General features: G+C 22.7%; 3 protein-coding genes across 3 annotated transcripts; 1 reads left to right on the top strand and 2 right to left on the bottom strand.

The window, feature by feature from the left end:
- Window positions 1–18: 18 nt before the first annotated feature.
- SRAE_2000141600 (SANT/Myb domain and Homeodomain-like and Myb domain and Domain of unknown function DUF3351 domain-containing protein) lies at window positions 19–3,365 on the top strand (the record flags this gene model as incomplete). Its single annotated transcript, XM_024652367.1, has 5 exons — window positions 19–63; window positions 108–1,136; window positions 1,458–2,303; window positions 2,847–2,930; window positions 3,153–3,365. The coding sequence occupies 5 exons, from the start codon at window positions 19–21 to the stop codon at window positions 3,363–3,365; spliced, it is 2,217 nt and encodes a 738-aa protein (XP_024505950.1).
- Window positions 3,366–6,297: 2,932 nt separating this feature from the next.
- SRAE_2000141500 (POU domain protein CF1A) lies at window positions 6,298–7,785 on the bottom strand (the record flags this gene model as incomplete). Its single annotated transcript, XM_024652366.1, has 1 exon — window positions 6,298–7,785. The coding sequence occupies one exon, from the start codon at window positions 7,783–7,785 to the stop codon at window positions 6,298–6,300; it is 1,488 nt and encodes a 495-aa protein (XP_024505949.1).
- A 4,294-nt stretch (window positions 7,786–12,079) lies between these two features.
- Window positions 12,080–13,548, bottom strand: SRAE_2000141400 (Hypothetical protein; the record flags this gene model as incomplete). The annotated part of the gene is made up of 3 exons (XM_024652365.1): window positions 12,080–12,250; window positions 12,677–13,326; window positions 13,413–13,548. 3 exons carry the CDS (start codon window positions 13,546–13,548, stop codon window positions 12,080–12,082), a joined length of 957 nt encoding a protein of 318 aa, XP_024505948.1.
- Between the last annotated feature and the right edge of the window lie 234 nt (window positions 13,549–13,782).

Raw genomic sequence — 13,782 nt, 5'->3', positions numbered from 1 at the left:
TTTTTTGTATATTTAAACATGGTGAAAGTTATTATTAAAGGTGGTGTTTGGAAGAATACAGAGGTAAGAAAAATACTGGTAAAATATGGTTTTATAAACCTTTTTAGGATGAGATTCTTAAAGCTGCCGTAATGAAATATGGCAAAAACCAATGGTCTCGTATTGCTTCATTGCTTCATAGAAAATCTGCTAAACAATGTAAGGCTCGTTGGGAAGAATGGTTAGATCCCAGAATAAAAAAAACAGAATGGTCGAGAGAAGAAGATGAAAAGTTACTTCATTTAGCTAAAATTATGCCAACCCAATGGAGAACAATTGCTCCAATGGTTGGAAGGACAGCAGCACAATGTTTAGAAAGGTATGATGAATTATTAGATGAAGCTCAACGTAAAGCAGAAGGTATAGAAGATGACCTGGAGACAAAAAATGCTAAAAAATTAAAGGCTGGTGAAATTGATCCAGCTCCAGAAAGTAGACCAGCAAGACCAGATCCTATTGATATGGATGAAGATGAATTAGAGATGCTTTCTGAAGCAAGAGCTAGATTAGCAAATACTAAAGGTAAAAAAGCAAAAAGAAAGGCAAGAGAAAAACAACTTTCTGAGGCTAGGCGTCTTTCTGCTCTTCAAAGGAAAAGAGAATTACGTGCTGCTGGTATTGATGTTGGTGATCCAAACTATAAAGCTAAAAAGAAAGGTGATTACATTGATTATAATTCAGCTATTCCTTTTGAAATACCAATTCCGGCAGGATTTTATGATTCAAATGAAGATACTTTTAATAAATCTGAATGTGTTAATAAATATTCATCTCAAGAACCGATACCAGATGAAAATAAGTTAAGACGTGAAGATAAAAAGAAAATACAGAAAAGGAAACAAGATGAAATTCCAGAGACAATATTTAAAAGACCTGATGAAATTAAAAGAAGTAGACTTACATTACCAACACCACAAGTAACTGATAAAGAGATAGAAGAAATTGTAAAACTTGGAAAAATTAATCAGCTAGCAAAAGGCATGATTGATGATAGTGCATCAAGTACTTTATTACATGATTATGAGGAATCAACTCGTGTATCTTTTAATACACGTTCTGTAAGAACTCCGGCAATTCATGATGATCATATATCGAAAGTAAGTTTTGTTTTTTATTTGTAACTTACATAAAATATTAACTTTTGGCAAAAAATGTAAAAAAAAAATTTAAATATATTCATATATTTATAACCGCCTATATTTTAAAATTCATGAGTTCTTAAACTACTTCTTTAAATGGAAAGTAGATGGTAATGAAATGATAATTAGCTCTGTGATTATGCATGCAATATACATTTAGTTTTATTTTTATATAAGGAGTCTTTTAATTGTTACCACCACAGTTATTTCTCCTATTTATTTTTTTTTTTATTTTAAAAAATTTTATACTTTTAAAATATTTTAACGTTCTTTTTTAAGGAGGTTGAAACTATTATTGCTCTACAAAATACTGAAAGTACTCTTAAAGGTGGTATAAATACACCCTTAAATGATTTAAATCTAAAGACTGCTCTCCCAGAACATCAAATTCCAGCTACACCTAATGTAATTTTACAAACTTTAGCAGGGACACCACTTCATAATAATGGTAATGGAACTATTAGGGGTACCCAAACTCCTGCCGGATTTACACCAGGTCCAACACCATATAGAGATCAATTAAATCTTAACAAAGACGGTGACAATTTTGAAGGTGGTGATTTTGATTGGAAAGCCGCAATTGCGTCACTTCCTAAACCAAAAAATGAATTTGAAATTGTCCTTCCAGATGAAGATGTAGAGGATGAGGATGAAAAAGTTATAGAAAATACTACTGCCGAAGAGGATGAAGAGGTTATAAATGAAAGAAGAAGAAAATTAATTGAAAAAAAAGAAAAAGAATTAATGAAAAGGAGGTCTACTGTCTTTCAGAGGGAACTTGTTAAACCAACAAAAATTAATAATGTATTATTTAAAAAATCATTTGATCGTAGTGAATATGGAAAAGCAATGAAATTAGTTTTAAAAGAAATGAAAAATCTTGTTGAATGGGATGTAACAAATCATCCAAGTGATGATATTGATACTTCTATAACACCAGAAATGATTGAGGAAGCAAAAAAACTTATTGATGATGAGATTGTTGAAAAACCAGAATATGATAGTGAGATGGCTTCAGCAATGGATTTATGTTTTAATGAACTTATCCAACATGATGGTAAATTAACTAGAATTGGAAATTTAAATCGTAAAGATCAAATTGATTGTATGGTTAGAGAACTCGATGTAAGTCCCTTTCATTTTTATTCAAATTTCTAACATTTCTATATCTTTTTATCTCTTATTCGGAACTTTTTAATATTTTCTTTTTTATTATAATATTTGCATTTCTTCATTTACCCCAAAGTAAGATTTATTATTACCACAACTTTACGTTATTGCCTTTTTAACTGGAAGCAATTTCCGCTGACAAATATTAAGGCGCTTATTTGTTTTCAGTTAACTACAGTAATCTTCTTTTTTTTTATATAGCATATTAATATGTATATAAATATATATAGTAAGCTTCTTTTACAAACACATCTGTTATTTGTGGTAATGTCAAAAATTTTGAAATTACGTAAACAAAAATTTTGTATATGTATTATGATAGGTAGATGATGATGATGAGATGACTCTAAAATACACCCTTTTAAACTAATACTGATAATAATAATGATGTGTATGTGACAAATTTGAACAGTTGAATAGATAAAAATATAATGAACTGGGAATTTGTTTATGAATTTTAATTAGTTTCTTTTTTTTTATATGTTAATTTATTTTTAGGTTCTTGATGGATGGCTCAAAAAATTAGGTGGTTCAGTTTCAAAAATGGATAAAAAACTTCAAGTTAAAATGACAGGATATTTTGTAAGTTTATTATTAATCGAAAAATGGCATATTATTTTATTTGATAAGAAAAAAAATTGGTAATTGATATATATCCTTTTTGATGAAAGATATAAATTTTATATATTTACTAAAAGGCAAAAGTACATTTATCAATTTAAGCTTTGTCTTATTTTTAATTATAGCTTAAATGACATTTATTTTACCATTAATAAATTTTTGGTTTATCTTTTTTTTTTATAGAAAGTAGCCGAAAAGCTAAAAAGCAAGATAGATGAAAAAAGAAACGAAAGAGAGAATGTTCAGTTACAAATTGATGCTTTTTCAAGACTTTACCAACATGAATTAATGAGTATTGAGAGGAGAATAGGGAAATTACAAAATGAAGTTAACCGTCTCCAGGAACGTGAAAATGAATTACAGAAGGAGTATGGTATTTTATCAGCTCAACTTTAACTAGTATATAACTTTTTTTTTCCAATATATTAACATTTCATTGTAATGAAAAAATAAATTAAATTAGTTTTATATGATGTCAGAAGTTATCTCGCATGTTTATGTTAAAAGTTTTTTAGAGGTAATAAGTATAGTGTAAGATTATTTAATTTAATTCTATAAAAATGTTCTTTGTATATCTTGTTTAACAACTTTTTTTTAATTTAAATACAAAATACTTTCTACTTATGTTAATAAAGTTTTGTGTAAAAAAATTTTTATACCAGTACTATTTTATTTTAAAATTATTTATTAATGTTATGGTAGATGATTATAAATATTTCAATTACCATCACAACAGTATATTTTTTTTTATTTAATGAAAAATACCTTACATATTATATTACTCAATAATAAAAATATCAAATTTTTATAATTTAACTTTTGATATAAAATATAATTTTTTTTCCATAATAATAATTTATTTTATTATATTATATTGTAATAATAATGATAACATAAAACTAATTTATATACAATTTTGATATAATACAAAAATATTAACATACAGTAATAAAAACATTTTCATTTAATAATTTAAATTATGTAAATGAAGGGTAATTGACTTTATTCATATTTTTATATATATATATATAGATATATAAATTTTTAGATAAGTAAATGTTATTATAACTTTTTCTGTTAACATAAAATATATTTCTTTTATCTTTATTGTATATTTTGATAAATTAGTAATAAAATAATTTCCTCTTTAAAATGTTCAATTACTATGTTCAATTTGATAAATTTTAAACTCTTTATTCTTTTACATTTCTTCTTCCAATTTATGGTAATTAAAATTCACATAATGTAAAAAAATTGTTCTTAAATGTCACAATCATCTTCCTTCATGTTAGAAAATAAATATATAACAATTGGCAACTGTTGCTTTTTAAAAAGTGTAAAATGATGTTAACGGAAGTGTCATTAAAATCACAGCATGACTTTTATTGAATTGATGATGACTATTATTTAATGAAGTATAATTGGTAAATGAATTATTTTTATACTATAACTATCACCTGTACCGGCTTCTGTTAATTTTCTTCTTTTATCTACCAATTAAAGAATTATTTTTGTTTTTTTATTATTGGATAAGAAACATTTATTTAAAGATTAACATACAAGTAAAGGTGAAGTGTTAAAGCATTTTTGGATAATCTTGTTAAGATGAAAAAGATAAAAAGAATATATTACGTTAATAAAAAACAATATAAAAAAGAATATAAAAGTTCAAGAATGTTAAAGAGTTTAAGAAGAAAGAAAAGGAAAAAAAAGTAATGTAAAAGAAATGGTTTTAAAAGAATGTATATAATTATTAAGATAATGAATGCTTTTGTTTAGAGATTATCTATTCTTGACATTTTTATTGAATTTAATACTATAAAAAAAAATTTTTTTTTTCTATACTATTTATAGGCAGTTTTAATGAAAATAGATACTGTTATATATAAATTAAATTTATGAGGCTATCCAAGGTAAATAAGATCATTTTATTATTATTATATATTATTGTTATAAATAATATTGTTAATCATAAATTAATATCTTATTGTTTCCCTTAAAATTCTTAAGAAAAAGATTTTAAATATAATATAATAAAAGAGGATCATTTTAATTAATTTTCATGATCATTTCTATTAGAAAAAAATATTCTTATTCATCTGCTTCTCATCAATCTTTTTATACCAAAAATAGTCTCAATCTATTTTTCATCTTGTTAGATGATTGCCTGTCCAAATAAATCTTAATTTGATACAATAATCAAAATATTTTTATTTTAATGGATAAGCAGGTGTTAAATAATTTGTCAATCCCTACCAAAAAAAAATATTATAAATATATGATATTAAGTGTTAATATGTATTAAGAATAGGCAAATGCCAATAATGTCGGTTAAAATTAAGAAAAAAAAAAAAGAAAGAAAAGGCATATAGACAGAAAGTAATTTTCCCTCGATAATTTGAAAAAAAAATTATTTTTTTCTTTTCTTGTTACTTTTATTAGAATGGTTATTCTTTTAAGAGAGTACTTCTTTTATCTTTTAATTTGTAATGGTGTTGATTATCTATTGACATATTATAAAATTTTTGTCAAAAAAAAAAAGAGAAATAGCTCAAAAAAGAAGTAATTGATATTATAATTAATAAAAAAGTTATTGAAATTATTGAATAAATTTGTATATATTAAACAATGATAAATAATTTAAAATCCCTACTTTGATGGTTTTGTCTTCTATTTAATACTTTTATATAAAAAAGAGTGGGAAAAGCAAACTTTAAAATACATTGAATTGGTCATCTCCCCAGTAAGTATAATAAAATAATATCTAAATATATCATTGATTTCAGGTAAAAGTAATTACTCTTTTATGTAAACAACAAAATTTAATCAAATAAAAAGTATCAAACCAATTAATTTTTAAAATAACATTTTAATATAATGATAGAAAACATTGCTGTTAAGAAATATATAATATAACAATACAAATTAAATGACATAAATACTTTATATATATCTATCTTTTTTTTTTAACATAGAAATAAAACGTTTTTTTTTATAAAGATAAAAAGACATTCTTAATATAACAATATATATTTTACTATTAAATAAAATTTAGTTATATATTTTTTTTTTTAATATACATAAAAAAAATATTATATTATACTTAATGCTTCAAGAAGGTAAGTTACAATTTGAAAAAAAAAGAAAAAAATATATATGTATTTTGTTTTGTACAATAATATTATATATTATAAGAAAAAAAAAATTATAAAAAAAAACAATATTTTTTTTTTGTTATTGATAAAAAAAAAATCACCATATTAAGATTATGATACTTTTGTTAAATATAAACATATTTTTGATAACACTTTCCTATATATATACTTTGTTAATGATAAAGACTTCCATCACAATTATTATTATACATAACACTTGCAACTGCTGCTGCATTAGCTTGCAAAATAAAATCTTGATTAAATTGTTGTGGTGTCATTCTTTTTTCTTTTTGCCTCCTATTACAAAACCATACACGGACAACTTCTTTTTCTAATTGTAATTCATTAGCCACACTACTTATCTCCTGAGCATTAGGTTTTGGATTTCTTCTAAAATGATGTTCTAAACGTGATTTAACTTGTACCTCAATACTTGTTCTCTTTTTTCTTTTTCTACCCCCAGAACCTGTCATTTTTTCAAAAACACCATTTTGTAAAGATGTTGAGGAGTCAGCTTCCTCTAACCATTTAAAAAGTAATGGTTTAAGTTTACACATATTTTTGAAAGATAATTGTAATGCCTCAAAACGACATATTGTTGTTTGTGAAAAAACATTACCATACAAATTACCTATTGCTATACCAACATCTGCCTGTGTAAAACCAAGTTTTATCCTTTTTTGTTTGAATGTTTTGGCAAATTGTTCCAAATCATCACTAGAAGCATTATCTATTTCATCTTTTAAATCACAATTATTATTATGAAAATGTTCTAAATTATTTAACATACCATCTTGATGATGAAATGTATTACCAGGACCATCAGTTATTGTTGTCCTAAAATTTGGGTAACATGACCATATTGGTGAAACTCCTGAGGTTGTTGTTGTTGAAAATTCTAATGCGTTTGGTGTTGTGGTATTTGTTGTGGTTATCGTTGAAATTGATGGATAATTATTATCAATAATATTTGATTGTCTATTATTACCATTATTTGTGGTATTTTCATTGGTTTGTGGTGAGACTCTTTGGATAACTTCTGGTCGTGAATTATTATTATTACTACTATCAGATTCTCTTTTACATTGAGATTCATCATCATTTTGTGTACCATTATTTCTATTAACATTATTATTATTGTTGGTATTTGATGATGATGTTGTTGTAGAGGAGGGTGTTGTTGAAGTTGTAGTTGAGGTACCAGTATTATTACCAAAATTAAAATGGGTATTATCAAATCCAAAATGCATAGCAGCATTAGCCATATTTTGTGTATATGCTGAAGGCCACCCAGACATCTGATGATTTTGATTAGTATTAGGAAATAAAAATGGTAATTGTGGTGGTCCTGTTGGGGTAGGAAATTGTGTTGCTGTAGCAGGATTATATGTAAAAGGTGCCTGATCTGTATATGCCCAATTTCTATTATAATGATCCATTGTTGCTCCAAACATATTATGAGGATAATTATATTGTGATGATAAAGAAGTAACGTTAATATGTTCAGATGATGGTGATGTCTTAATATTTAATGTTGAATTATAATTTGGTGTTAATGAATTTTCGTCGTTTGATGTATGAAGTGATGATGTATCTGATGAAGGTGTTTGAACAGAAGAGGCAAATGAATTTGGAGATTGTTGTTGGGATGGGGAAAGCATTTGAAAACAATATGTTATAAGATTTCTTATAAATACAAAATAAAATTAGGAAATATAAAATAATATAGTAAAGGAAAATATATTTTGTATGATGTTCAATTTAATATATATTTATATATATATATATTATTTGTCAAATTGTGTTGATAGAGGAAAGTTTCTTTTTTTTTTTTTTGAATATTAATAAGTCAATATAAAATATAAAAAGTATACAAACAGTTTCTTTTATAGGATCCACCAAATTATTATATATAAACTATTTAGTTTATTTGGCCTGTAAAAAATATGATAATTATATTGGAACATAAAATTTTAAGATGAAAATATTTTGGTATATAAAATTTATTAGACTTAAAAAGAAAAAAAAAAAGAACGAAAAAATTTACAAACTTTTATAAAATAAATATTTTTTTTTCTGTTATTAATGATATGGTATTTAAAAAAAAAATAAATAATGAAAATAGTTTTTTTTTGTAGGTAATAAAAATTCTTAAAAAAAAATATATATATTTTTGTTTCTATTATAAGAATCTCTAGAAAACCCATTAAATCTTTCCCCGTCAAAAGATGTACGTTGGAAGATGAAACCTATTGTATAAATTAACTTATGCTCTCATAAAAGCTTAAAACTTAATGTAATCTACCTAATATTAAAAAATAATAAATGTACATATAAATTAGGATGATATACTTTATATATAAGTGACTGCATCAAAAATGGGGTGAGATGAATCGGGAGTATAAAGTGGGAAGAGTTTTTGTTAAAAAGGAAAAGGCTATGATGCAAGAAAAATGTTAGTTGATATATATTATTATTGAGGATAGCAAGAGAGGTGGAGTTGATAGAAGAGGCGAATGAGAGGCATGGATATATATGGGAAGAAGATATATATATATATATACAGATTATACGTATTTATAGATAAAAGAGCTCTAGACATTAAAGAAATGATATAATAAAAATTTTTGAAGATTTTCAAAGACAAAAAAAAAAAAGTAAGTGTAATGTCGGCATTTGAAATATAAGATAATACTGGATAAGAAGTTTGTGAAAGGTAATGAAAAAGTAAAGATAAAAAAATACAATGAGAATGGAACAGAATCTTCCTTCAAATTATTTAAAATATTTTATTGACAAAAAAAAAAATTCTTTGTTAATTTCTTTGTCCAATATTCAAAAGATGTGAAATGATTTTGAATGTTAAAGTAATTTTTTCTACTTAAACTTTTTTTTTACCCCTTGTTTAGTTTGAAATATCAAAAGATATTGTAAATGTACTTTTAAATAATTACTTTTAAATATTCAAAAGACATACCTATCACAAATTGACAAAGGCAAAAAAAAAAAAGAAGATGATAGTAAAAATAATATTTAAACTTTTTTTTATAAAGAAATATATAACACTTTCCTGATTTATTTTAATTTATATCATTTAATGTATATATTTTTAACGGATTTAAGAAAAAAAAAATAAATTATTATTTAAAGTTTTTGGGATAATTTTTTTCTTATTTGAATTCTTGTCAAAATATATGAATATGATTTAATTGAAAAATATGAATTTAAATTCCACACATTTTCTCTATTATATATATATATATAATATATCTATATATATATATATAAATCTCATATCCTCTTCTTCTTATCAATATAATATTATTTCTTGTTCATATAAATAATCAACAAGATAAACAACCATTTGCATATCAAGTAGGTAGAGCGTCATAAATAAATGTGTCTATATATCTTTTTATCTGCTAACAGAAAGCTACCATATCCAATAAGTTACATAGAAAGATGATTATTAAATTAAAGTTTATCTGAATATATAATTTTAATGGTTAAAAAAAAATTTTTTTTTATCTTTTTATATCATATAAAAATATATTAGATATCTATAAGGGATCTAATAATGGTATAAATATAATTAAATAAAATTATATTTGATAGCATTAAATTATACCTCATTTAAGATCATTTCAGGTATAAATAATAACATTTTTAATCATTGATAATTATTAAAAAAATTTAATGAAATTGAGTCTATAAATATGATAATGATAACAGTTGTATTAAGGTCATCATCCTCCATAAGACAGCCTGTTGTGCAATTCCTTAAAGACTAATTGACCGTTTGATTATGTGATTTGACCAAAAGATAAAGATATACAGGAACAAATTAATGTGACAGTTATAATAACAAGCAATTACTATTTTTTTGTCTAAAGAACCATGAAAATAATGACAGCTTAGTTATACATACATATATATATATATATTCTGCCAAAAAACCTTATCATATTTAGTGATGGAAATAATTATGTAAATAAAATAAATAACATAAAAATAATTTTTTGTAATTAGAAAAAAAAATTTTTTTTTTCCTTATTCATAGTTATATGCCAAAAAGTTGTCATTACAATTTTATTTCATAATATATGAAATATTTTTTTTATTATTATCATAATATTAAATCACCATCATGTGTGTTCTTCATCACATATAAACATCAAAAAATTTTTTGATCATTTTTATCAGCTTATAAATTATTAATACCTTCATTAACATACATACTTCTCTTTCATAATATAAAATTTAATCAAAATAAGACAATATTATAGAGTATAATGTTTATATATTATTATACCATTCTATACACAATAGCATCCATCAATTCCATAAACTTTTATTATTGAGGAACAATAATTTTAATAGCTTTTTAACACCTTGTGTTTTCCTTTATATCATCTCATCACAAATTAAAAAGATATAATAATAATGATAAAACATCACTTATCATTGTATGTTTATAATATAACTTTTTACAATATATTTGATTTTACATTATATTAAAATACGTAAATTTTATAAAAAAAAAAAATTTTTTTTTAATATATAATTATTAAAAATTTCTATAAAAAGGTTAATAAATTATTAATATAAATATATATGGTAACGATTATTTATTTAAATAGATATGGTATATATATTTAAAAATATACTTATTAATAATTTAAAAAAAATATTATAAAATATATTGTTATAGAAAAAAAAATAGTAAAGTATTTTATTAAATAATTATTTTAAAAAAAAAAAATACTTTTATTATTGTAATACAATTGATTAAATTTTCATTACATCATTTATATAAAAATTAAAAAAAAAAATAATATCAAAAAAGTAGTATGAAAATTATATTTAATATAAATAATATTAAACCATTGAATCTTGAAAAAATTATTATATCAAAACTGTCTTTTCACTCCTTTTTGAGTGTGTCTTTAAAATCCTCCTTTGATGAATAAATTTTAATTGATTATACAGCATCCAAAAAGTTTATCAGTTTTATTAGAATAATTCCGGTGAATTTTTATACGTTTACATTAACCATAAAAGAGAGAAACCTTTTTTCTTTTAATATATTAATATTGATGTAATGTTATAATATAATTTATTTCATAATCTCTTGATTTCAATAACTTTATTCTCAGAAGATTTAACTTTTTTTTCTAAAATATCTATATCATTTGAATGACGGAACAGTATTTTGATGTGGTTCTTGAATATTTAAATTATGTATATGTTATATAAAGACATTATCTCCAATTACAGTAGATTATTTCAAGTTTATGAGAAAAACAATTTATGCTAATTAAATTATGTATAATATGTATGATAGATTAAAATGAGATTATATTTTGTAGAGTTTTAAGATTATTATATATAAAACATATATTCTCTATTACCGACAAAAATAACAAAGTTTATCATAATAATAATGTTCTCCATTTAACATAAATTATATAGTTGAAGAAAATAGAAAATGATGAAGATAAGATAATATTATTTGATATGTTAATTAGTATAAAACCTCAAATTTCATTTTATACAAACTATAATATAATAAAAGAAATAAATAATAATAAAATTTTTTTTTTCTAAAATTTTATTTATATTCAATATAATATATTTTTTTAAGATCTTTACATAACAATACTATATTTTTAAAAAAAATATATTTATATAAAGCGTTTAATAACTTTTTTTTGTTTTTTTGTTTTTTCATAATTGATATTAAAAAGATATTAAAATTAAGGCATGCTTTTAATATAAAATAATTAATAACAAAAAAATATTCAATGTTATTACTCTCTCACTCGTTATATTTTTTTTAGTTTTTGATTTTTTTAAATGAAATACATATATACAAAAAAGAATTTTTTTTAAGTAAATTTTACTTCTTTTTTTTTTTTTTACTCCATAAAATTGTTCATATATACATTTTATAGTTTATAATCCTGAACATCTATAATCTGTTGGAAAATTTAAATTAACAAAATCCATATTCAATCGTTCATGACGTTCTGTTCTTAGATAACCTACAGAGATGGCAGTTTCCATTGCATTTTTAGCTTCAGTTCCACATTGTCTTTCTAATGCTGGTAATACACAGTCACGCATCTAATAATTAAAAAAAAATAATAATAATTTATATATAAAAATGGTATGATAATATTATAAAGTTAATTTTGACTAATCTTTTTTAATATATTACAGGTAACAAGTTTTTGATATTTTAACTTGAAATGTAATATAAAGATATTTATGTTAAATATTTATAATTTAAACTATCATTTTATTGAAATATATATTGTAGTCTTTATAAGAATATATATATGTATATATTAAAGATAGAAAAGAATAAGTATTTGGGAATGTCATATGACTATATTAAGGAAAACTAACTAATTAGTAAGTAAATATAATGTTTAAAATAATGTATATTTTATATACTATAATATTATAAGTAAAAAAAAAAAGGTAAATAACATTAAAAATATATACTTTAAAATCAAAGAAGTAATTTTTTTTTTACGATCAACTTACCATTTTAAATTTTTCACATTTTTTTCCTTCTAATTTTGATATTTTCTTAAAAGCATTGTTGAAGACAAATGTTTGTAATTGTAATGGATGCTCAACATTATGTTTAAGACTAAGCGCCTTTACCGTATTAAGGGCTGTCTCATAAATATTACTTATTTCAGAATTGACAACTTTTTGTACTTCCCAATATGTATTCATTTTATCGAGACACTTTCCTGACCATGTCTTTACAAATTTACCAATACATGGGTAAATTGATGGTACATAATTTGGATCATTACATTCTTTATTAAACATCATCTTGTGATTACCTATTTGTTTCAAATCAACAATTCTTTTTTCAATCATTATTGGTCCCTCAAATCTAGAACCACACTGTAATTGTTGTTCATGTTTTGAGCATGCCATATGTGTTATTTCAGTCATAAATTTTAATGGTAAAGTCATAAATTGTGCCTGAAATTCTTTTAAACCCATTTGTTGAAGGTACCTCCAGTCACGATATCTACTTTCTCTTGATGTACGTTGTTGAATTTTAACTGCCTCATCAGAATCTATTGAATTACAAATTTCTAATCCTTGTAAATAAAGATTTCTCTTCGCCATTTCATCATTAATATTCATTGTTCTTTTAATATAACTAATTTTTGCTATAATAAAAAAAAAAGATGGATAAAATAAAATAACCTAATTTTTTTATTATTATTATTAATAATAATAATAACAAAAGACATACCTTCTTCACCTAATTGTTGGGCAGCTTCCAATCTATCTGAACTAGTATTTTTGTAGATATAATATCTGATTGACTCAACATTTTTCAATAATAATAATGAGAAAATAAAATAAATTACAAGTATTCGTGTAATCATTTCAAGAAGTATTATATATTAAATACTTGATAACAAATCAAAAAATTTGGTTTACCTTTACTTTCCTTTTAATTTAGATAAATAAATGTATAATTTTTTAATACGTCTCCTAATGATTGATGAAAAAATAAGTTTAACCAGCCTATTAGATACAACTTTTATAAGATAAAATTTTCGTCTTCCTCTTGATTGATGGTAATGTTAATTTTTGGAAAGTACAACAAATAACAAATC

The sequence above is a fragment of the Strongyloides ratti genome (assembly GCF_001040885.1).
Source record: "Strongyloides ratti genome assembly S_ratti_ED321, chromosome : 2".
NCBI lineage: Eukaryota > Metazoa > Nematoda > Chromadorea > Rhabditida > Strongyloididae > Strongyloides > Strongyloides ratti.
This window is presented reverse-complemented; position numbering and strand designations above follow the sequence as displayed.